Below are 27,152 nucleotides of genomic sequence, written 5' to 3' on the forward strand. Positions count from 1 at the left end.
TTAAACGTTTCTTGTCTATTCTTCTAGTAACATTTTCTGTACACATAGATACACCTATTGTCTTCTCTCTTTTTGGAATTTCTTTGTAAGCTTTTAATACATATGTTATACATACAGAAAAGTACGCAGATCATAAGTGTTCTGCTTCACGGATTTTCACAAAGTGAACACAACCATGTAACTAGCACTCAGATCTTCCCTTTTAAAAAACAATTTTTGTTACATTATCAGTTGTTCAGTATATTGCTTATATTCACTGAAAAAATGCATATTAGAGACGTGCCTTATCCATACAGCCCTTCTGGAGCTGCCTCACTCTGTGTACAGCTTCAAAGAATGGCTGCCGCACTGCCTGGAGCCTTTCTCTGACCTTTAGTCCCCTGTGATGGGCATTTAAATTGCTACCCATCTTGTGCTATTACAATCCATTCTATAACACATACCCTCGTATAGACTTCTTGGTGCATCTACAGAGGTGAATGATTCGGATTAAGCCCCTAGAATTAGAAGGCAGGGATTTTAAATTTTAACCCCTATTGCCCTCCAAAAAAGTTACACCAATTCACACTCACACCATTAATATGTAAGTACCTACTTCCTCATGCCTGTGTCTCCTCACACAGCATGTTATAAACCTTTTTGAGCTCTGTCAGGCTGATAAGTTAAAAATGCTATCTTGGGGCTTCCCTAGTGGCGCAGTCGTTAAGAATCCGCCTGTCAATGCAGGGGACACAGGTTCGAGCCCTGGTCTGGGAAGATCCCACACGCTGCGGAGCAACTAAGCCTGTGAGCCACAACTACTGAGCCCACGTGCCACAACTACTGAAGCCCATGCACCCTGACGAAGAGTAGCCCCCCGCTCATCACAACCAGAGAAAGCCCGCGCAGCAACGAAGACCCAACGCAGCCAAAAATAAATAAATAAATTTATTTAAAAAAAATACTATTTTGATTTTTATCTGAATGCTTCTTACTATGAGAGAAATTAAACATTTCTTCATTATCTTGACTGTGAAGTACCTGTTCATCCTATTACTTATTTTTCTGTTGGACTGTTAATATTCTTCTGTTTTCATATATTAAGGAAATCTACCCTTTACCACATAGCTTGCAAATATTATCTCCCATTTTGTGAGTTTATTCATAATATTTTACACTTAAGAAAATTTCCCAGCTTCATGTTAAAAAAAATCAAACTGGAGAAAATTGGCAACACTATAACGAACAGTCTTATACCTCACCTGTAGATTTACCAATTGCTAACAATTTCCCAGATTTACTTTACATATATTTCTAGATATATGAACACCCACACATTACACATACGCGCATACATACACACATGCAGGTAAAACCTATGTATTTTTCTAAACCATGTGCAAGTGAGCTGCAGACCTAGGGACACCTCACCCCTAAAGTGACTGCAGTGTGTGTCTCCTAAGCACAGCACAGTCTCCCACATTTCTAACCACCGGTCACCCTCACGAAGCCTATGTGAATTCAAGGCCACTGATGAGCAGTCCACATCCAAATTCACCCAATTCCCCCAATAACATCACTTAGATTTTTTTTAAAACCTCCTTAAATTCAGGATCTAATCAAGAACCAGGACAATCATTGTTTCCTCACAGTAAGATGCCCACATTTTGGTGGGAATAACACGTAGGTGATGCTGTGGCTTTTTCAGTGTATCGCAGCGAAACGGTACCTCTCTCTCCTTTCCCTTTTTTAGTTGGTAAGCTGTGGGGTGACATTTTAAAAATTCTGTAACTATCCTGTTCCCCCATAGTCTTTCATCCAACTGTTTAGGTACCCGAGGATAATTTTTTATTATTTTTTTTTCGCTGTGCAGCATGTGGGATCCCAGCTCCCGGACCAGGGATGGAACACGCACTGCCTGCATTGGAAGCACAGAGTCTTAACCACTGGACCACCAGGGAAGTCCCCCAAGGGTAATTGTTGGCTGAGGCAAATATTACTGTGTTGACTGCGAAAGACTGTTTTTCTATACCCACCATTCCTCCTATATTAGTTGGCATTCTTCTACAAATAGGACTGTACAGTAAAAAATTTTTTTCTCATTTTCCCATTTAGGTTGTTAGATAATATTGAGCAGAGTTTTCTGTGCTATACAGTAGGTCCTAGTTGGTTATCTTTTTTTTTTTAATTTTTATTTTGACCTTTTTTAAAATTTTTATTTATTTATTTATTTTTGGCTGTGTTGGGTCTTCATTGTTGCGTGTGGGCTTTCTCTAGTTGCAGAGAGTGGGGACTACTCTTTGTTGCAGTGCATGGGCTTCTCACTGTGGTGGCTTCTCTTGTTGCGGAGCACGGGCTCTAGAGCACAGGCTCAGTAGTAGTGGTGCACGGGCTTAGTTGCTCCGCGGCATGTGGGATCTCCCCGGACCAGGGCTTGAACCCGTGTCCCCTGCATTGGCAGGTGGACTCCCAACCACTACGCCACCAGGGAAGCCCCAGAGATTATTTTTTTAAAATAGTATCCCCAGGTATAAGTAGAGTACTTTTGCAGTTGTTGTTGTTTTTTATGAATTTATTCATTTATTTATTTTTTGGCTGCGTTGGGTCCTCGTTGCTGCGCAGAGGTCTTCTCCAGTTGCGGCGAGCGGGGCTACTCTTGGTTGCGGAGGCCTCTACTGTCGCGCAGCATGGGCTCTAGGCGCGCGGGCTTCAGTAGTCGTGGCACGCGGGCTCAGTAGTCGTGGCGCACGGGCCTAGCCGCTCCGCGGCATGTGGGATCCTCCCGGACCAAGGCTCAAACCCGTGTCCCCTGCATTGGCAGGCGCACTCCTAACCATTGCACCACCAGGGAAGCCCCAGTTGTTGTTGTTTTAGAGTAAAAAGGGTACTTTTCTTTTTGTTTCCTTCTGGCCAACAGTAGTGACGTACTTTTCGTCATGTCTCATTTACAGCAGTGCTGGCCTCCATGCAGTCCCTAACACACTAATCATTTTTTTTTTTTTAAACGTCTTTATTGGAGTATAATTGCTTTACAATGGTGTGTTAGTTTCTGCTTTATAACAAAGTGAATCAGTTATACATATACATATGTTCCCATATCTCTTCCCTCTTGCATCTTCCTCCCTCCCACCCTCCCTATCCCACCCCTCCAGGTGGTCATAAAGCACCGAGCTGATCTCCCTGTGCTATGCGGCTGCTTCCCACTAGTTATCTATTTTACATTTGGTAGTGTATATATGTCCATGCCACTCTCTCACCCTGTCACATCTCACCCCTCCCCCTCCCCATATCCTCAAGTCCATTCTCTAGTAGGTCTGTGTCTTTATTTCCGTCTTGCCACTAGGTTCTTCATGACCTTTTTTTTTTTCCCTTAGATTCCATATACATGTGTTAGCACATGGTATTTGTTTTTCTCTTTCTGACTTACTTCACTCTGTCTGACAGACTCTAGGTCCACCCACCTCACTACAAATACCTCCATTTCATTTCTCTTTATGGCTGAGTAATATTCCATTGTATATATGTGCCACATCTTCTTTATCCATTCATCTGTCGATGGACACTTAGGTTGCTTCCGTGTCCTGGCTATTGTAAATAGAGCTGCAATGAACATTGTGGTACATGACTCTTTTTGAATTATGGTTTTCTCAGGGTATATGCCCAGTAGTGGGATTGCTGGGTCGTATGGTAGTTCTATTTTTTTAAGGAACCTCCATACTGTTCTCCATAGTGGCTGTATCAATTTACATTCCCACCAACAGTGCAAGAGGGTTCCCTTTTCTCCACACCCTCTCCAGCATTTGTTGTTTATAGATTTTTTGATGATGGCCATTCTGACCGGTGTAACACACTAATCTTGACTACTGGTCTTTTAAAGTCTACAATGGTTGTGGCAAAGAAGAAAAGAACTCTGGGCACTGGAGTCCCAGGGGCTTTGACTGGCAGTTTCTGTTTACTCTCCCCAGTCAACTACTGATGCCCAAAGTGGCTCATTTAGAGAGGAGTGGGAGGAGGTCAAGTTCTCCCCCTCTGCTTTGAATTATGGACTCTCTTCGTCCTAGGCAACAAGGAGATTAAGGAAAGAAGAGGGGAAAGCTGTTCACACACAAGTCAGTAACAGTATCAGCTGCTGCTCAGTGGCTTTGGTTCTGCATTTTAAATTATCAGCATACACATATCTTTCGGCTCTTTGTCTTTTTTTAAAAGGTAGATTGAGGAGTATAAATACTACACCAAGGACCTGGCTACAAAAGATAAATATTCATATTACATCTATCTGTAATATCATATATCTCTCTCTACCCATCTACCTTCGCAGTGACACTGTGGCTGATACCGCTTTTCAAATGGCTTTGTTAATATTTGGCAAAGCCTTGTCTCTTCCAGTGAAGACATAAAAACTCAGGTAAGGAGTTAATTTCATTTTTTTTTTTTTTCAGGTGGCTACTCAGTTATTTCAACAAATTCACTGACTCAAAACTCTTCTTTGGGACTTCCCTGGTGGCACAGTGGTTAAGACTCCACGCTCCCAATGCAGGGGGCCAGGGTTTGATCCCTGGTCAGGGAACTACATCCCACATGCATGCCGCAACTAAGAGTTCGCATGCCACAACTAAGGAGCCCACCTGCTGCAACTAAGAACCGGCGCAACCAAATAAATTAAAAAACAAACAAACAAACAAAAAAACCAACACTCTTCTTTGCTGATTTTAAATGCTACTTGCTTACACACTAACTCTGTGGATATATCTGGATCTGTAATTATTCTAATGCTACCCATTTATGTGCCAGTATCATATTGCTTTAACTGTTATACTTTTTTGGCCATGCCACGCAGCATGTCGGATCTTCGTTCCCTGACCAGGGATCGAACCCGTGCCCCCTGCCTTGGGAGCGTGGAGTCTTAACCAATGGACTGCCAGGGAAGTCCCTACTATACTTCTATAATATGCTTCAAAATATACTAAGGCTGGACAGCTACACGTAAAAGAATGAAATGAGAACATTCTCTAACACCATAAACAAAAGTAAACTCAAAATGGATGAAAGACCTAAATGTAAGACCAGATAATATAAAACCCCTAGAAGAAAATATAGGCAGAACATGCTTTGGGCTTCCCTGGTGGCACACTGGTTAAGAATCCACCTGCCAATGCAGGGGACACGGGTTTGAGCCCTGGTCCGGGAAGATCCCACATGTTGCAGAGCAACGAAGCCTGTGCGCCACAACTACTGAGCCTGCGCTCTAGAGCCTGCAAGCCACAACTACGGAGCCCACGCGCCACAACTACCGAAGCCTGCGCACCTAAAGCCCATGCTCCGCAACAAGAGAAGCCACTGCAATAAGAAGCCCGCGCACTGGAATGAAGAGTAGGCCCTGCTCGCTGCAACTAGAGAAAGCCCACGCACAGCAACGGAGACCCAACGCAGCCAAAGATAAATAAATAAATTTATTTAAAAAAAAAAAAGATACATGTGCCCCAATGTTCACAGCAGCACTATTTACAAGAGTCAAGACATGGAAACAACCTAAATGTCTATTGAAAGATGAATGGGTACAAAAGATGTGGTACATACATACAATAGAGTATTACTCAGCCATAAGAACGAACGAAATAATGCCATTTGCAGCAACACGGATGGACCTGGAGATTATCATACCAAGTGAAGTAAGTCAGACAAAGACAAATATTATATGCTTTTACTTATATGTGGTAAAAAATATATATACAAATGAACTTATTTATAAAACAGAAACAGACTCACAGACATAGAAAACAAACTTATGGTTACCACAGGGGAAAGGGGGAAGGGAGGAATAAACTGGGAATGTGAGATTAACATACACACACTACTATATATAAAATAAACAAGGATGTACTGTTTAGTACAGGGAACTATACTCAGTATCTTATAAAAACCAATAATGGGAAAGAATCTGAAAAAGAATATGTGTGTGTGTGTGTGTGTGTGTGTGTGTCTGTGCGTGTATATACATATATATACAAAAGTATAAAACTGACTTTGTTGCACACCTGAAACAATGTAAATCAACTATACTTCAATAAAAATAAATTAAAAAAAATAAAAACAGGTGGTAAGTTAGAGAAATTGATTACTATAAATCCAGAAATATCTTAGGGTGGAAAGTGTAGTTAAAATGTTTTACTAGTCTAAGTGTACAATTTACCCCACAGCAGAAATCATTATGAGAATGTTTCAATAAAAACATTTTAAAAATGAAAATATGTATGTATTTATACATATATTTTTTATTTTATAGCTATTTCATATATATATACTGAGGCTAATACCCCTTTATTAGTCACTTTTTCCAGAATTTTTATGGCTAGTTCTGTGTCTTTCCCACATTATGATCAGCTTGATTACACTGAAACATTCTATTGGTATTTTCATTAGTATCAGCATAAATTTATACATTTATTCATTAAAGAACATTTATATGTATCCAAGAACAGGTTATAGCATTCATTTATTCAAGTCCTTTTACATCGATCAATAGCATTTCAAAGTTTCTTCATAGATAGAGATCTTATACTTTACAAAAATCTTTGTTTCTAGGTATGTTCTTTTCTTTTAAACTTTTTCTGTGTAAAAGAGTTTTTTCCACTGTAATTTCTAACTGGCTATCATCTGAATATTGATTTTTGTACATAATTTTCCTATCTTGTATAACTTTCAGTCAACTCCTTGCGTAGAAACAATAATATATCAGTAACAAAAACTGCAATTTGGCCTCCTCCCTTCTAATTTTTACACCACTTATTTCTTAATTTTGTTTTTTGTGTTACAGTATGCCTAGAACAATGATAAATAGTGGTAATAGTGTGGTCATCTTTATTTACTTTGTTCCGGGCTCTAATAAAATGCTCTAGTATTTCACCATTAAACAGGACATTGGCTTTTCATCTGAGACTTTCACACTTCGCCCTTTCCTTTAATAAAGAGCCTTTTTAAAAATTACAAATAATCTAATATGGTCAAAAATAATTCATCAATTGGAATTTACTTATTTAGCCATTCATTTAAGATTTTCCAGTTTGGGTCACCTGGGTTGTTTACAATTTTTCAAAATTACAAATAATGCTGCACAGTGTATCACTGTGCCTAAGAAAGTCGTTTTAAGTTTTTCTGAATTCAGACTTCCTCTGAAAAGACATCTACGCTGAGAACTACCAGAACAAAGAGCGTTTGTGCTTCACTTTGTTGAATACACTTCTCTCTTTACTACTCTGGACTGTGCAGTGTTTTTCAGCCCTGGTCCTTAAGCGCATTCCGGCTGGCTCTTGTTGTGAGGAGCCGTGTTCCAGCTGCGCCTGGAAAATCAGGGGTCGGAGGATGTGGCTGTGGTTCCTGGGCCCGGGGCCTGCACGAGAGGCTGTTCCGCCCCAAAGTGCCTGGTCTACCAACCCAGAGCAGCTAAGCACGGAAGCAGCCCCACAGAGGTGTGTGCCCCTGCTCTGCAGCCTCTGAGTTTCCAACATTACATGAAAAATCAGTGGGGAAATTTCATCTTACTCCCTTGTTAAAAATATGCTGTTACTAAGTTAAACTGTTTAAAATCCACCGATATAATACCAGTTTGCCATTTCATCTCAGAGAATTCTTGTTTCCTTGCTGAAAATTTCCCCATACTCCCTGAAGACAATCAATTCCTTGATGCAATATCAATCAGTCTTATTTGTTTCCTGGTTCAATATAAGCAGAAACAGCCTGACCAAATTTCTTGAGGAAAAATCATTTGTCATTATCCCATTAATTATTATAAAATGTAGGAAGCTAGCCTGAGAAGTGGGCAAAACTCATACTCCTTTACCCTCTCTCCTGGCCCCGAATGCCCTGTCCAACCCGAGTACCAAAAAGGTGTAAAGTGGGTCAATACCAGCTTGGACCAGCTGCTCAGAGGCAGCAGATCCAGGAGAAAAAGGGCACCACATCCTTGACTTCAGATATATGGGGACAACGGTAGAGCCACAGGGCATAAATTAATCCAGAAACAGTATCCTGGAGTCCAGGCAGGAGAGGATGGAGATGAACAGAGGGAGGAACAGGAGGACAGAACCCCTCTTTGGTCAGTAACTACTGTTGTAGAGACGAATGGAATATTTAAGAGTCAGGAGGAAAGAAGGAATCAGATAAGCAACTTGGCAGCTCTGGAGAGAGCTTATGGAGACTGATGCCCAACAGCCATGAAAGACAGCTCTGTTCTTTTTTTTTTTTTTTTTTAAAGTTGAGCTAAAATTAACATAACAAAAAGGTTATCATTTTAACCATTATAAAGTGTACAATTCAGTGGTCTTTAGTATATTCACAATGTTATGCAACTGTCACCACTATCTAATTCCAGAACATTTCTCTCACCTCCAAAAGAAACCCTACACCTACTGACCCCATTCCCTAGATCTGCGGCTCCTAGCAACCACTAATCTACTTTGTCTCTATAGATTTCCCTATTTGGGACATTTCATACAAATATAATCATATAATATGTGGCCTTTTGTGTATGACTTCTTTTATTTAGCATAATGTTTTAATCTATGTCGTAGTATGTATCAGTACTTCATTCCTTTTCATGTCTGAATCATATTCTACTGTCTATTCTTAAATACACAACATGTATTTCTGAAACCCACTAGCACAGCAGAAAGCAAGAGCTACACTCAGTTCTCATTGGTGTGGGTGCTCCCTGAGAACTGATGGAATGAAGCTGACAATACTTTTCACGATTCTGTTCATAGTTTTAACTTTGATGATCCTGGATCAAGCTCTTTGGCTGTAAATTCACAGCAATTCTGTGAGTAACTTGGGACTACCAAAATCTTGCGTTTAAACATCAGGAGCCAACCTAAGCAGCATGTTGCACAAAAAAGCCTTTATTAACAAAGCCAGGGAAATACTGGCCCAGGCTCAGAAAGGAGACTGGCAGGAAGAGGCAGGAAAAGAAACAAATCATGCTGAATGAGGCTGTTCCTGCTTGAGATCCTGTTAAAACTACTAGGTGACTTTGGAGAGTTACATGAAGCTGAAAAGCTGCTTATCCGGAGGATTGATCAATTCAGCAATAATTAAAATCTTTGTGTGGCGGAGTGGGTTTATCCTGTCCACCAGTTCTCACGGGAAAGGCCAATCAGCCCAGCCCCACGTATCCATTAAGCAAACGAAGGGTGTAGCCTGCATCCGCAAGATAAGTGCTATGTGCTTTCCAAAGGCCAACATTTAGGTGTCTAATATGGTTTCTTACTAAGTCAACAGGAAGATGATAAAGGCAGCAAAGGTCTATGAATAGAGCCGCACTGTGATCAAGTATGACACCTGGTGGCTGACGAAGAAGAGAAATAAATACTTGCACTCTTCAAAGATGTCACATCATAAAATGCAACAGAAAATAACGAGATGCCATTTTTTGACCCTCAAATTAGTAAATTATTTTTTTCTTAGATCGTGATATGTGTCAGGGACGATTCTGGAGAAGAATAAAGGTGATAAACTGGTACCACCTTTCTACAGGGCAAGTAAACTCTGCTATCAGAAACCTAAAACCTAGAATTTCACATTCCCTTTAAGTCAGTACTTCTGCTGCTAAGTTTATCTTAATGAAGTTATCACAGATGTGTGCCAAGATTTAACTCCCAATATGTTCATCATGGAACTGCTTATAATAGCAAGAAATGGGAAACTATGTAAACATTCAGAAATAGAACAGTAGTTCATAAATTAGGATGCATCCATATATTTAAATATCTTTTGCTACATATTAAACAGGAAAAGAGGTACATCATTTATTGTTTGCAAGAAAAGAACACATTTTAAATAAATATTTCGGTTTATAAGGAAAAAAGAGTCCCCTACAAAAATATACCACGCCGTAAGCAAGGCAGTCTCTGAGGGAGTACAATTATGGTGGAACTTTCATTTTCTACCTAGATCCTTCCGTGTTGAAAGCAAATTGAACCAATCCATTTTTTAATTTAGGTGGAAAAATCCCCAGAGCTGGCCGGCCGGAAAACACAGGAGTTGACTACAATGGTATTTCAGGACACCAAAGAGAAGACAAGAACCTTCTGTGCCCCACCATCCAGAGCACGGAAAGCCAGAGCCCTCGAGTCACTGCCGGTGCCCTACTGTCAGGAGCTGCTGACGAGCCCATCACCCACAGAGGCTGTTTCAAACCTTCACACTCTTTTAAAGTTCCCTTCCCCACTCCTGCCCGCTTCACTCTCAGCAGAGGACCCCACGTTCCATGTGTCTCAGGGAGAGAGAGACCAGGCCACCAGGCGAGAGCACTGGCATCTCCAGGTGTCTCCTCCCGCTCTCCCTCGGACACAGCGACACCTCACCGCCACTAGTGAAGTCGCGGAGAGATGTTCTCACCCTGCCTTTACTGCGACTTCACGCCACTGTCCCAGGGTCAGTGAAGGAAAGGACTGCAAAATCCATTTGGATGCAACCGGGAGCTCAATCCCGACATTATCTCAAAAGAATCAGAGGAGGGGTGGGAAAGGAGCCAGATGGCAGGTGACTGTGGAGCGAAGAGGAGGCGCCACCTCAGCTTCTTTATGAAAAGATGGGGAAAGTACAAATACATATATGCATTTGTTTTCAGTGGGGATAGCAAGCACAGATGACTTTATTTTTCACGACAAAATTAACATACGGTAAACCGTACATATTCAAAATGTACAAGTTTTAACATGTGAATGTTAAAACCCGTAAAACCATCACCACATTCAAGATAATGAACATCTGCATCACCCCCAAAGTTTCCTCCTGCCCCTTTATTTCTCCCTCCCACCACTCCTTACCTCAGGGGGTGCATGAGGACAGAAGCCTGAGTTTGTCCAACTTCCTCCTTTCCCTCTGACCTGCACTGAACTGACTGGGTTCAGACCCCCGTCCTCCGCCCCAGAATATGGCAATAGGCCCGATCTCCGTTCCATCCCTCTTGCTCACCGACAACCCCTAATCCTGTCCCTACACACAACTCCCCCTGTTTAGATTAAGGTCAAGTCCAAGATCCTAACATGACCCTCAGGGCCCTTCAGGATCTGGATCGTACCTACCCTTCAAGCCTTATTTCCTGCTCAGCTCCCACAAAACTCAAACACCTGCCAGGTACCAAATATGCTATGCTCCCCAAATCCTTTCCAGTGTCTTCACAAACTGTTTTCTTGGTGTGGAACAAACAACCCTAGACCCTCCCAGCCCTAGGAAACTCCTACCCATCCTTCTAGAATCTAGACCAGTGATTCTCAACCAGGGGCTATTTTGCCCTTCAAGGGACATTTAGAAATGTCTGGAGACATTTTTGTTTGTCACAATGCTGACATTAGTAGAGGAAATGCTACTGACATCTAGTGGGTAGAGACCAGGGCTGCTGCTAAACGTCCTACAATGCACAGGACGGCCCCTACAACAAAGAATTTTACCCAGTCCAAAATGCCAGCAGTGAAGAGGCAGAGAAGCCCTCATCTAGATGCCATTTTCTGTGAATAGCTCCCCGGCCTGCCCCCCACAATGAGTGCCAAGCTCTGTCGTCAGGTCTACCCTAATACCCCAAATATACCTCTATTTTAGCATTTATCTCACTGTGTGATAAGTTCTGATTTTTCTTTCTGCCATCTTTTTCATCTGTGTATCTCCAGTGTGTAACAAAAGATCTCATTCACTGTTCTGTAATTTTAAATAACTTATATTTAATAATGAATGAAAAAGAGAGAGGAGAGAAAGAGGCACTTATTCTCTTGACTCTACCACAAAAATCCTTTAAAAATTACTGCAAAACATTTTTGCTGCAAAAACATTAGAAAATACAGATAAGGAAGAAGAAAAAAACAAATAGAAAAGCAATCTTTTGAATAGGCAGAGGCACCATCTAAAGATGGAAGAGGTAAACTCCACAAAGCAAATCCAAGAACTCTGAAAGGCGGCGCTAGGAGTTTTGCAGTACGAACCCCGACATGTACTCACTACTTACTTGAGAACAGCAATCTCTTGAACGGTTATGGCCCTTTTATCTTTGGTTCCCATGTAGGAGAATATGTTTGGCTTGACTCTGATAAGACAAAAACAAAATCATCTGAAGTCACGTACCATTAGGAAATCATGCTTCTCATAATTTAAGATTTAAAATAAATACACTTAAAATCGTAACGGAATAAGAGTAAGGACAAACTTTATTTAAAAATATACCCAGGAAAACATAAATTAGTGTGCAAGCTAAGAAAGTAAATGATGCCTGAACAATTGTAAAGCAATTATACTCCAATAAAGGTGTTTAAAAAAAAAAAATGATGCCTGAACAACCCCCTCCTTAGCTGTGTGTGACTATTTTTTATTTTTTATTTAATTGTTGGCTGCATTGGGTCTTCGTTGCTGCGCGCAGGCTTTCTCTAGTTGCAGCGAGTGGGGGCTGCTCTTTGTTGCGGTGCACGGGCTTCTCATTGCGGTGGCTTCTCTTGTTGCGGAGCACAGGCTCTAGGCACGCAGGCTCAGTAGTTGCGGCTCATGGGCTCTAGAGCGCAGGCTCAGTAGTTGTGGCACATGGGCTTAGTTGCTCCGCGGCATGTGGGATCTTCCCGGACCAGAGCTCGAACCCATGTCCCCTGCACTGGCAGGCGGATTCTTAACCACTGCGCCACCAGGGAAGTCCAGCTGTGTGTGACTCAGAACGTTTGTACTAGCCAGCAACAGAGAAGGAAGTAATGCACTTCCTGTTGATTACATGCAATTCATTAATTACGTAACTGTGAAGGTAAAGAAAAATCCATTCTAGATGTATCACGTACCACTTCAAAAATTTTATACCTTCAATTTCAAAAAAGTTAATAGTAATGTGAATTTTCCATAAATACATGCTATTTCTTGTATAAAAGCCAAATGCTAAAACAAGGATCGGAATAGTTTTAATATGAAGATAGAAATAAGCCAGTTAACCAAGAAGAATTTTATAAAAACTGCTCCACACGAACAGGAGAGAAACGGGAAGAATTTCTTGAACTCTGAGCAATCCCAGCTCCAGATCTCAGAGGAGCTCCCTCCCCAACCGGCTCCTCTCCCGGGTTCAGGTACAGACAAGGAATCAGAGAGAGCTAGCAACTAGAGTAAAGTAAAATGCTACTTCAAATGGTACTGTGTCCTATGGACTAAATTGTGCTCCCTTAAAATTCCTATGTTGAGGCTGTGACAGCCAGTACCTCAGAACGCAAGTGTATTTGGAGATAGAGCCTTTAAAGAGGTGATTATGTTAAAATGAGGCCCTAATCCAATTAGACTTGTGTCCTAATATAAGGAGAGGAAACGTAGACACACAGAGAGACTCCAGGACACAGACACACTCAGAGGGAAGACCATGAGAGAACACAGAGGAGGTGGCCATCTGCAAGCCAAGGAGAGGCCTCAGAAAAAACCAAACCTGGCAACACCCTGAGCTTGGGGCTTCCAGCCTTCGGACTGTGGGAAAATGAACGTCTCTTATTTAAGACACCCAGTCCGTGGTATCTTGTCAAGGCAGCCATAGCAAACTAACACACTGTGTGTTGTCTTTCAACTGGGTTAAATATACATCAGAAAGCAAATTTCCATGCATACAGATTTGCTATGGTACCTGTACCCATTTCCAAAAATAAAACGGCACCTGGCTCATCCTCAGAGACCCAAACTCTACTCTATTTGCACTCCTGTGAGGAAATCTGACTGGTCTCAGGTTTCCAGTCTAGTCTATCTCCTGGAGTTAAGAGCTTATGGTTTAGCAGCAGACCTCTGCAACCACGTCAAAGTGTAGGCTTTCAGGGAAGAAAGTTAATTTTTATTTTCAGCTGGGTGAACTAGTAACTCTCAACTATATGTAAACCACTTACTTATAGAATTTTCATTTTGAATCACTGGCAATATGCAAGGAGGTTAAAAAAAATTAATTCAACTGTTGTCTAAGAAAACTATAATTGGGAATTCCCTGGCGGTCCAGTGGTTAGGACTCGGCGCTTTCAGTGCTGTGGCCCGGGTTCAATCCCTGGTCGGGGAACTAGGATCCTGCAAGTCACGCAGTGCAGCCAAAAAAAAAACCCCCCAAAACAAACAAACAAACAAACAAAAAAACCCACTATAATTAGGAGGCACATTTGCTACCTATTTGCCTATTTTCCCACTCCTTTTTCATCAGCATGGAAAGAGGAAAATACACTTCTGTGTTTTGATTTTGTATGGGCAAAAGAACAAAATACTAACCTTAAATATTTAGACAGTAGATTAATAGCATCCATGGTGTCTTTGTTTTCCTTGTACAGTACGAAGTGGCAGTAACTTCCCCTAGATTTTGGCCAAGAATGTTTTCTTGGATCTTAAAAAAAGAAAAAAATTAACTATTATATACACCATAATAAAAGTTAGCTGAGTTCTTATGAAACCCCACAAGATCATTTTTGCTAGAGAACCTTTGAGAGAGAAATCAGATCTAGTCTGACAAGAAATATGGGTTAAGTGGTTATACCTTGTGGTCTACAGTTATTAAACTTTCTGTAATTGGATACTTATCTGTCTGTATTTAAAATCAAAATCGAGAAATGCAGGTGGTGTGATAAATGACTAAACCTAACCAGCAATCTTCACACAGAGAAACACAGAGGGGTCCACCATTCCCCAGTGGCTTCCTTTACAAGCATGTGTCTGAAAGAGGGCCGCCTGGCCCTCCAGAGCGTATGCAGGCCAGAGGGAGACAGCAGCCATGGCGGAGCCTACAAGCCTTGCCTCATCTCCCCAGTCAGGTGTTCGCACAACAGGCTGGATGCCTCAGCGGGGTTGGGGATAAAGCTTGTGAGGAGCTGCCTCAGCGACAAGTTTAGATTTTCCAAAGGCCACTTCCATCACAGAAGTTGAGCGAATACTAGATGGTTTACAAAGGTCTACTGGACAGAGAGAGCAGCTGGCATTCAATACCTAATTGTCATTCTTGGGGGAAGAGGAGACTTTAAAAATTAAGTCAGGTTAAAAATATTAACTTCTGAGCCACTGTTACTTCGATTGCTCAATGTTTTAGAAACTGGCAAACATTTCGAGACTTTGGAAAATCTGACTTTTAAAAACTGTTCTTCCAAACGAACATTAAAATTACACTACAATCTAGAAACATATGTTTAAACAACATTAAGGTTTCAACTTCAGTTGCCCAAAGAGTGTTCTGAAAAATCAACTTTGGGAAAAATGTGTAAGCCACAACTGCACATCTCAGATGTTGTACAACGTTTGTGAGTCTTGTGTGACACAAAGCTGCAGCTGTTATTTGAACGCATCTAATTCAGTTGATTTCTGTAACTCTATGAAAGAAAGACTGTGAAAAAATATTTCATATAATCCCCAGAAGTCTTCTTCTTTTAAAAATGTTCCTTTGTCTTTGTCCCTTTAGCATGAACTCATGAATCCTTCATCTTCAAAGACATAAGAAACTTCTGATACTAAAGTTACTTGTACACCTGCCTTTGTCAAGGCAAAAAGCACTGCTTCATAGGTTAGGGATATAAGCTAAAATGTAGAGAACAAATTGACCAATAAGCTGTCTTGGAAAACTGCCATAGCATGTATGCTTAAAGTATTACAGAAAAAGCACTGCAAGTATTTCTTGGGCTCTTGATGTGAATTCCTCACAACTCATCCTCAGAAAATTGTGAACAGGGATATTATTTTTGGTTTTCCTTCCAGCTCCCTACATTTAAGCAAAATTGTCTATACTTAGCACCTGTGACAAAAATCATTGGCATTTCATTTTATCTACATGAAACGCCAACCGCTCTTACCTGCTGCAGTTCTGACCTCTGTCCAAATGCACAGCATAAAGAGCACAAGAGAGCAGTATTTAATTTATAATAATATTAAAGTGCTTTAGAAGTGAACATGCAAATGATCGCATGGAAAGTTTCTACTGAGGACTCCTACAGCGCCTGGTGGTTATGTGGTGGGTTAACAGCCATTTAGACGTTAACAATGGAATGTCGCAGAGGCAAACAGTGAACAAGCAGAAAACTCACCGACAGGTCCAGGCCTCCCTGTCTCAATCCCCTCACAGTGGCCTGTCCACTCACCCTCAAAAGCTGCACTGTCTGTGCCCACAGGATGTAGCAAAAGGTGTAAGACTGTATGCAAAATGCCTCCCCATCCAGAGATTTGTTTTCTTAAATATGGGAGGACGTGTACCAAAACGCTATTTGTGATTATCTTTCGGTTGTGAGACTGCAAGTAATGACTGTTTTTCATTGTGCTTTTCTGTGTTTTATGAGTTTCCTGCACTGATTTTTTTATTTGAAAAAAATGCAAAAAATTATTATGGAAAACAGTTCTCAAACTGATAGATTAAAACAGATTTAAGAGACTTACCCACCGAATGCAATGTTCTGACCTTGTTTGTATCATGATTTAAACAAGACATCTGTATGCAAAAGGCATTTCTGAGACAATCAGAGAAAAACTGAACAGGCACTGGGTATGAGATATTAAGAAATTATTGTTGATTTTGTGGGGATGTGATAATGATTTAGGGTTTTAGTTCTTATCTGTCAGATACATACTGAAGTATTTACGAGTGAAATGAAGTACTATGTAGAATTTTCTTTAAAAACACTCCAACAAAGGAAAAAAAAGTGGGAGGAACAGATCAAACAAAACAACAGAACGTTAATAATACTGAAGATGCTTGATGGGTACACAGGGGTTCAGCATACTACTTCCTTTATTTGTCTGCATGTTTGAAAATGTCCATAATAAAAAGCTTTAAAAATATTTGTGATAAAAGTTGATGAAGTGTAGCTACATTTTCCTCTAACTACCCTTTCAGTATGTTCAAAATTAACTATAGTGGCAAGAAATAAATGAAACCACAAGACCAAAAACTAAATGCTATTACACCTTAGGAGAAACCATGACAACTGATATGAGTTTGGCTCACAAGCATGCATCTTTTATTAGCAAATCCAAGCAGTGAGCATGCATTCAATTATCTCCTCTGCAAGTAACAGACATAAGGATTCTTTTTCCAAGTGCACTCAGTACACAAACTAGTAATAAGCATATGCATTGATTAACTGGGAATGTTTTGAATAATGGACAATCGGTGAGTCTCAACTTATTTTGGGGCACTTGTTTGACTTCATAAAACTCCAAATCCTTGGAATGCTAGGTAGCATAGATGGTAGCTTCATAATTTAAGTGAATTTAAAATAACTTTCAAACATTTTTGAGACACTCTGATTTAAAATATGAATGCAAAGAATTCTCAGGCTAGGAAGGAATCTTCTGATGGTCTAATATGGCAGCCCCAGGAGAGGAGAAACAGAAACCAGATAAAAAAAGAAAACGACATTCAGGAAGATTCATGTATTGAGCACAGAGATCCTCATGAATAAAGAAGGAAAAATGTTTGTAGCTCGAGAAAGATGACAGGATGGGTAGCATGCAGAACATTCTTTCCTTCTTATTCAAGCCCATTTCCCCTGCTGCACCCCTGCACACCCACCCTGCAGCTTCCGCAGGGGTTCTGCTCCAGCCATCATCAGCCCCCTCCCTCTCCACTGGCTCTTTCCCGTCAGCATATCAGTACGCTCAGGGCTCTTGCATTGTAAAAGTCAAACCTACGTCTCCCTCTCCTTAACCATGTTCCTTTCCTTTCTCCTCCTCTTTACGGTGTATTTATCGCCTTCCATTCTCAACCTACTGTGTAAACTGGTTTCCAATCATTCCACTAAAACTGCTCTGGCAAAGACACTGATGATCTCCATATTGCTAAAAATTGGTGGACATATTTCAGAGTTCCAATCTTGTTGGAACTGTCTGTAATATTTTCCACAGCAAACCACTCTATCATTGAAATCCCCTCTTCCTATGGATTGCATAACACCAGGCTCTCACAGAAACTTAACTTTGTATCTGTCTGGCTCTTCTTCCTGAGTCTCTGTGGACTCCTCCATCCAGGTATGCCTCCTGGAAACCACTCATTTCGCACAGTATGGAGAATCTCTACATATTACATGCCACAAAAAATTTTTTTAACTTAAATCTTTAAAAAGGTTTTTGGGGATGTATACTATCTATCTCAAAATATAAGTTAATTTACCTGAGTATATGGTTTATGATAATTATGATATTTTCAGAAGAATACCATATGTATCCTTTAGTAGGTAAATCAATGTGCCCTGTCTATCAGACTGGATTAACACACAAAATAACATCTGAGTTAAAACAGTTGGTAATTTGTGTTTGGCCACCATGATTTAGAATCTACCACACCTGTGTTTTAGGATGCATAGCCCTATCTGAGGTAAAGAATGTTGCAAATCTTCTAGGACTTCCCTGATGGTGCAGTGGTTAAGAATCCGCCTGCCAATACAAGGGACATGGATTCAAGACCTGCTCCAGGAAGATCCCACATGCCGCGGAGCACCTAAGCCCGTGCGCCACAACTACTGATCCTGCGCTCTAGAGCCGGCAAGCCACAACTACTGAGCCCGCGTGCCACAACTACTGAAGCCCGCACGCCTAGAGCCCGTGCTCCGCAACGAGAGAAGCCACCGCAGTGAGAAGCCCACGAACCGCAATGAAGAGTAGCCCCCCACTTGCCGCAACTAGAGAAAGCCTGCGCACAGCAACTAAGACCCAATGCAGGGACTTCCCTAGTGGCGCAGTGGTTAAGAATCCGCCGGCCAATGCAGGGGACACGGATTCAAGCCCTGCTCCGGGAAGATCCCACATGCCATGGAGCAACTAAGCCCGTGCGCCACAGCTACTAAGCCTGTGCTCTAGAGCCCGTGCGCCACAACTACTGAGCCCGCATGCCACAACTACTGAAGCCCACGCGCCTAGAGCCCGTGCTCCGCAACAAAGAGAAGCCACCGCAATGAGAAGCTCACGCACCACAACAAAGAGTAGCCCCTGCTCGCCTCAACTAGAGAAAGCCCACGCACAGCAACAAAGACCCAACGCAGCCAAAAACAAAATAAATTAATTAATTTTAAAAAAGACCCAAATGCAGCCAAAAATAAATAAAATTAAAAACTTAGAAAAAAAAAAAGATTAAAAAACAATGTTGGAAATCTGGTAGATAATGCATGACCCACCAGTAACAATTTATGTCAGGGTTTGGTAGTGAGGGAGCTCTAAAAACATTCTATCTTAGCTTTGCAATGAAGCTTTAAAAGCTAATCCACTCAAATGCTTCGCGAGGTGGCCCAGGAGGATGAGCTGTCACTGGTACTGCATTCTGTTTGCAGAGGCACCAACAGCCCTCTTCAGGCACCAGCTCTCCCTACTTTCTGAATGCTGCTTACTTTAGGCCACTCCCCGTGTGCAGGGGTGCGGGGGGGCGAGATCTGCAGAAGACGCGCATAGGCTCTCAGGTGCCCATCTGGGTCAATGAGGAGGCGGGCGGGAACACGCAGATGGCAGAGCTCTAGTCTATCTCTGACTAAACGCCACAGCCCCTCGAACCCCGGAGGTCGAGATCTCCGTCCAAGCACTGGTTCAAGTGGACCTGCCTTCATGCTTCTTTTTACAGTGAGAAATTCATACTTTACTGAAGATGTGAGAAGGGAAATGGGTTGGGGGGCCGGTGTTCATGTCACACAGAGCTCAGCACCTCCCTTGGAAAACAAGGAAATTTTTTATTTGGAAAAAAAAGAAAGGTGGGTGTGGAATAAGCACAGAAAATGCAGATACAGACGGAACACGAGAGATACGGAACCACTCACTTGAGGGGGCAACTGCACTGGCCACCTTGGCCTGCAAATGCCAACATCACAAACATGCTTAGGTCATCCTCTAAGATAAAACAGTCATTTCCAAGGAGTAACCAGTCAAAAAAATGGAAAAAAAAATTGCCTTTTCCAATCTGCTTCCTCGTGACCAGTCGTCAGAATGAGACCCTGCCTCTTCCTCTTGCCTTTGCAAGAAGGCAGCTGACCCACGAGGACTACCTCTCTATAAGGAACACCCCCACTAGCAGCCCTTCTCAACCTGGGCTCCTCGAGAGAATGAAGACTGAATGCACCAAGGCATCTGCTTTATGTAGGAAGTCACCTTCTCTCCTCCACAGCTAGATGAGTTGCCAGCTACATGCCAATTGTGGGAGAACAGAAAAATACAGCCATTCACATCATTTCCTACTGGGCTTAATTTGCCTGGACAACCCCGGCTGCAGAAAAGCTGTCAAGGTTACATTTTATTCTATGACTCAGACATCAAAGAAACATCTAGTACCCAAGCCATTAGACTGTGGATTGAGGAATGATTAACAATTTGTGCCCTCCATCATTATAGGTCACGATAAAAATAAAAATAATTAGCAAAATTTCTATCTTATCAAATAAGGTACAACAAAATAAGTACTGAATTCCAACTCAGATCTACGCTGGGGCCTAGGACTGTGTTGTCTAATATAGCAGATACAACCCATATGTGGGTACTAATCCCTTGAAATGTGATTGGTCCAAATTGACATTGTCATAAATATAAATATACACTGAATTTGAATGGTTTAGCATCAATAACATAGAATATTTAATATATAATTTTTCATGAATTATATGCTGGAATTATAACTTTTTGTGTATATTTGTTTAAATAAATTAACAAAGTTAATTAAAAAACAAAAACAACAACCAAAAAAAAACCTTGTGCCCTCAAGCAGTCCCAGAACACTTCATCTCACTGCCCTTTCTGGTATCTGCTGAGAAGTGACGTCCGGCCTCCATCCTCTCCTCCCCACGGCTCAAGGTTTCTCACTTCTATGTCACTAACCAGACTTACTGATTTGATGACATGACTTTCTCAGGCACAGCTAAACCTTATTTCTGCTCCCATTTTTCTCACACCCTCTCCTTTCATCACTAGAACCATAGTTAGAGACAAATAAGGCTTCATCCACTCACAGCATTAACCTAAGAGAATACTGACAAAGCGCTGATGCCTTGAACGCTCTTTTGTTATGTAACAATCATCGAGTTTTACTCCAACAAATATACCTAGAAATAACTCTTCACTAACAGGTGTCATCAATGGTAGGGGAGAAGGTGAGGAAACAATTTTTCCTTCTGTAATTCTCATTAAAATTTTATCTGCTGATTTGACAGGTAAAGAAGAAAAATTACCCAATTTTTCTTAAGGTTATGTGCAAATAGAAATCTTCATGGCTGGAGAAAACAGAACATAAATATCAACAGGATGCACTGACAACACACCCATTTCAAATGAATGCTACTCAGGGAAAGATGGGCTTGGGCGAGGGGTGGTTTTCTATATATTCCATGTTTTTATGTGTAGTGAAGAAGGTACTCACGGTTGGAAAGCAGCAGCACTTTCAACAGAGGGACTTTGCAGAATATGCCACTAGGATAGGTGACAGCAGTTTCTGTTCATCTGACAGCTTTCTTACCTCCATTAAGAGCACAGAATGAGCCATATCCTTCCGTTTTCTTCTTGAATTGCCACTCAGCCTGCTCTGCTCTTCAGGGAACATGTCAAATTCCTAAGACTCTCTCTCAGGCACGACTATCATTTCAGCAAATCCGTACTCACATATAAGACCTACTGTCCCCTTACCAGACACAGCCTGCAGGATTGCTCTGGCATCTGAAATTCACCTTCTTTGAAGGAATGACATGATCAATATCCTTCTCTGAACAACTGCAAAATGACCCTTGAACATGAACAGGCAGAGAGAAGGAGGAGACGGAAGAAATGCCGAGTCACTAGCATACTTACTTGCCAGAGCCTTCTTTCCAGCTGCATGATAGGCTACAATATATTTCTTCCCCTCTCTATCTTCTGTTTTTGTTTCTAATCCTGGAAACAGAGATTTAATCGCTTGATGGATGACGGTTCTTTTCTCTTTGGTGTCCTCAATAACCTATTAAAAACACGGATAATGATACTACTAATTTGACAAACATTAAATAAGGAAATAATACTAAGGAATTAGTAAAAACACTACTCATCTTAATAATGATGTGAAGTAACCAAAGCACAGGGGTATGATTTCAGAAGTCTTTTTTTTAATTAATTTTTTTTTTATTGAAGTATAGTTGATTTACAATGTTTCAGGTGTACAGCAAAGTGATTCAGTTATACATATATATATATATTCTTTTTCAGATTCTTTTCCATTATGGTTTATTACAAGATATTGAATATAATTCCCTGTGCTATACAGTAGGTCCTTGTTGTTTATCTATTTTATATACAGTAGTGTGTATCTTTTAATCCCAAATTCCTAATTTACCCTCCCTCCCCCCTTTCCCCTTTGGTAACCATAAGTTTGTTCTCTATGTCTGTGAGTCTGCTTCTATTTTGTAAATAAGTTCATTTGTATCATATTTTAGACTCCACATATAAATGATATCACACTGTATGTCTTTCACTGTCTTACTTCATTTAGTATGATCATCTCTAGGTCCATCCATGTTGCTGCAAATGGCATTATTTCATTCTTTTTTATGCTGAGTAATATTCCATCGTACATATGTACCACATCTTCTTTACCCATTCATCTTTCAATGGACATTTAGGTTGCTTTCCTATCAGAAATCTTTTAGAGCTTCACAATATTGCAAATCCTAAGGGCCCATTTGGGACTTCCCTGGTAGTGCAGTGGTTAAGAATCCACGTGCCAATGCAGGGGACACGGATTCGATCCCTGGTCCAGGAAGATCCCACATGCCATGGAGCAACTAAGCCCGTGCGCCACAACCACTGAGGCTGCACCCTAGAGCCAGCAAGCCACAACTACTGAAGCCCGCGTACCTAGATCCCGTGCTCCGAGATGAGAGCCACTGCAATGAGAAGCCCATGAACCACAACATAGAGTAGCCCCTGCTTGCCGCAAGGAGAGAAAGCGTGCGCGCAGCAGTGAAGACCCAATGCAGCCAAAAAAAAAAAAAAGAGCCCGTTTATTGAGCTTGTACAGCTGCCAGGCACTGTACCAGTCACCTCACAATCACTGTCTTACTTAATCCCAATCAGCTCCCTATCATGCCACCAGTGTATCTACTTAAGAGATGAGGAAAGTGAGCCTGAGAGAAGTTAAGGAATGTGTCTAAGATTATATAGCTGTAGGGTGGCAGAGCCAGATTTGAAATTCAGGCTGTCTGACTCCAGAGCCACCCATCACAGACGCTCCCCCTCAGGGACTTGGCTGAACAATGAATACCTCAGGGCTCACAGATGGAAAAGCAGGTAAGCTGGGTCTTTGGGGATGTCAGAAACTCAATTCCCCGGATAGTCAAGTCTACTACTGCCTCCAGTGAATCCTGTTCTATACTGAGTAACTTTATGATGACATTCTAGTACATCTGTTCCCAAAAAAGAAAAGTCTACACCAAAAAAATGTAAACTTATTAGTTACACAACTGTTTTTCAATTTCTGAGCATGTCTTACACTGAGAAATACATTTCATACTTGGAATCAATAGCCGGCAATATGTATGTGTTTGCTCCTTATTAAAAATCTAACAAAAATTTACAGAACAGTATTTATCCTTACGATGTGCAATACACTGTTACTTTCTATTTTATTTTATTACATTTTAAAAATGTTGGTGAACAAGAGCTGGTTCTTTAAAAGGGTAAACAAAAATCGACAAACCTCTGGCCACACTCACCAAATAAACAAAATAAAAAATGAAAGAGGAGAAATAACAACCAAAACCATAGAAATACAGAAAACCTTAAAAGAATACTATGAACAATTATATGCCAACAAATTCACCAACCTAGAAGAAATGGACAAGTTTCTAGAAACATACAGCCCACCAAAACTGAATCAAGAAGAAATAGATAATTTGAACAGACCAATCACTAGAAGTGAAATAGAATCTGTAATAAAAAAACTCCCTGCAAACAAAGGTCCAGGACCAGATGGCTTCACCGGGGAATTCTACCAAACATACAAAGAACAACTCATACCGATCCTTCTCAAACTCTTCCAAAAGACTGAGGAGGAGGGAACACTCCCAAAGTCATTCTATGAAGCCACCATCACCCCATACCAAAACCAGACATAGTCACTATCAGAAAAAATATCTGTGATGCAAAAATTCTTAACAAAATATTAGCAAACTGAATCCAACAACAAATAAAAAAGATTATATACCATGATCAAGTTGGATTCATCCCAGGGTCACAAGGATGGTTCAACCTATGCAAATAAATCAATGTGAGGGACTTTCCATTGCAGGGGACACAGGTCAATCCCTAATTGGGGAACTAAGATTCCACATGCCACATGGTGCAACCAAAAAAAAAAATTCAATGTGACATCAACAAATGAAAAGACAAAAACCACATGATCATCTCAATAGATGCAGAAAAAGCATTTGATAAAATTCAACATCCATTCATGATGAAAACTCTTATCAAAGTGGGTATAGAGGGAACAAAGCTCAACATAATAAAAGCTATTTATGACAAACCCACAGCCAACCTAAAACTCAAAAGTGAAAAGCTGAAAGCCTACCCACTAAAATCTGGAACAAGGATGCCCACTCTCACCACTTCTATCCAACATAGTAATGGAAATCCTAGCCACAGCAATCAGACAAGAAAAAGAAATAAAAGGTATCCAACTTGGAAGGGAAGGGGTAAAACTGTCATTATATGCAGATGACATGATTTTATATACAGACAACCCTAAAGACTCCATACAAAAACTACTAGAACTGATAAATGAATTCAGCAAGGTAGCAGGATACAAGATTAACATACAGAAATCAGTTGCATTTCTTTACACTAACAATAAAATATCAGAAAGGGAAAGCAAAAAGACTATCCTTTTAAAAATCGCATTAAAAAAAAAAAACAAACTGGGAATTCCCTGGCAGTCCAGTAGTTAGGACTCAGCACTTTCACTGCCATGGTCCCAGGTTCAATTCCCGGTCAGGGAACTTAGATCCTACAAGCTGCACAGTGCAGTGAAAAAAAAAAAAACACTGAGGAATAAACCTGACCAACAAGGTAAAAGCCTTACATGCTGAGAACTATAAAACACTGATAAAGGAAACTGAAGATGATTCAAAGAAATGGAAAGATATCCCATGTTCTTAGATTGGAAGAATTAATATTGTTAAAAATGGCCATACTACCCAAAGCAATCTATAGATTTAATGTGATCCCTATCAAATTACCCATGACATTTTTCACAGCACTAGAATAAATAATCCTAAAATTTATATGGAACTATATAAGACACAAAATTTCCAAAGGAATTCCAAGGAGAAAGAACAAAGCTGGAGGCATAACCCCCCCAGACTTCAAACAATATTACAAAGCTACAGTAAAACAGTGTGGTATTGGCACAAAAACAGACGCATGGATGAATGGAACAAAATAGAGTCCAGAAATAAACCCACACACCTATGGCTGATTAATCTTTGACAAAAGAGGCAAGAATATACAATGGGAAAAAGTCTCTTCAGCAAGTGGTGCTGGTAAAGCTGGAGAGCCGCATGTAAATCAACAAAGTTAGAACACTCCCTCACACCATACACAAAAATAAACTCAAAATGGCTTAAAGACTTAAATATAAGACTTGACACCATAAAGCTAGAAGAGAACATAGGCGAAACATTCTCTGACATAAATCGTAGCAATGTTTTCTTAGGTCAGTCTCCCAAGCCAATACATATAAAAGCAAAAATAAACTAATAGGATCTGATCAAACTTGTAAGCTTTTGCACAGCAAAGAAAACAAAAATGAAAAAACAACCTACCAACTGGGAGAAAATATATGCAAATGATGTGACTAACAACGGATTAATTCCAAAAATACACAAACAGCTCATATAGCTCAATATCAAAAAAAAAAACCCCAAACAACCTAGTCAAAAAATGGGCAGAAGACCTAAACAGACATTTCTCCAAAGAAGGTAATACAGATGGCCAATAGGCGTATGAAAAGATGCTCAACAATGTTAATTACTAGAGAAATGCAAACCAAAACCACAGTGAGGTACCATCTCACACCAGTCAGAATGTCCATCATTAAAAAGTCTACAGATAAATGCTGGAGAGGGTGTGGAGGAAAGGGAACACTTCGACACTATTGGTGGGAATATAAATTGGTGAAGCCACTATGGAAAACAGTCTGAAGGTTCCTCAAAAAACTAAAAATAGAATTGCCATATGATCCAGCAATCCCACTCCTGGGCATATATTCAGACAAAACTATAATTTGAAAAGATACATGCACCTTAATGTTCACAACAGCACTATTCGCAATAGCAAAGACATGGAAACAACCATAATGTCCACTGACAGATGAATGGATAAAGACGATGTGGTACATATAATATATACAAGGTAATATTACTGAGCCATAAAAAAGAAGGAAATAATGCCATTTGCAGTAACATGGATGGACCTAGGGATTATCATACTAAGTGAAGTAAGTCAGACAGAGAAAGACAAATACCATATGATATCACTTATATGTGCAGTCTAAAATATGATACAAATGAAGAACTTATTTACAAAACAGAAACAGACTCACAGACATAGAGAACAAACTTACGGTGACCAAAGAAGAAAGGGGATGGGGGAGGAATAAATTAGGAGTTTGGGATTAACAGATACAAACTACCATATATAAAGTACATAAACAACAAGGTCCTACTATATAGCACAGGGAACTATCAATATATTCAATATCTTGTAATAAACCCTAATGGAAAAGATTATGAAAAAAGAAAAAAATATATATATATATAAACTGAATCACTTTGCTGTACACCAGAAACTAACACAACACTGTAAATCAACTATACTTCAGTTAAAAGAAAATGTTGGTTAAGATACACTGAACTGATTTCATGACCCACTGATGGACTGCAACCTGCAAGCTAAGAAGATGTAATATAACTACTACCAGCTAAACCTAACACTATTCTAGCAAAATAAAAAATGTAAAAGAAAAGTACACTATAATTATAGATAAGTGACATTTTCATATCAAAAAGTGAGCCAGGGAATTCCCTGGCGGTTCAGTGGTTAGGATACTGTGCTCCCACTGCTGGGGGCCTGGGTTCAATCCCTGGTGGGGGAACTAAGATCCCGCAAGCGGCACAGCGCAGCACGTACCCCCCCCCCAAAAAAGTGAGTCTAGATCTAGAATTCACTGAAAGCAATGA

At 40.6% G+C, this 27,152-nt stretch overlaps 1 protein-coding gene across 6 annotated transcripts in view; it reads right to left on the reverse strand.

The window, feature by feature from the left end:
- The window catches only part of PUS7 (pseudouridine synthase 7), a 54,894-nt gene that overhangs the window by 15,192 nt on the left and 12,550 nt on the right, over nt 1–27,152 (reverse strand). For all 6 annotated transcript variants that reach the window (XM_057550159.1, XM_057550156.1, XM_057550155.1 and 3 more), the window contains exons 5-7: nt 21,736–21,880; nt 14,224–14,335; nt 11,975–12,052 (exon numbers count right to left, since the gene is read on the reverse strand). In XM_057550159.1, the coding sequence (XP_057406142.1) occupies nt 11,975–12,052; nt 14,224–14,335; nt 21,736–21,880 (335 nt within the window). The remainder of the gene's footprint in view (nt 1–11,974; nt 12,053–14,223; nt 14,336–21,735; nt 21,881–27,152) is intronic.

The sequence above is a fragment of the Balaenoptera acutorostrata genome, chromosome 7, assembly GCF_949987535.1.
Source record: "Balaenoptera acutorostrata chromosome 7, mBalAcu1.1, whole genome shotgun sequence".
Classification (NCBI taxonomy): Eukaryota; Metazoa; Chordata; class Mammalia; order Artiodactyla; family Balaenopteridae; genus Balaenoptera; species Balaenoptera acutorostrata.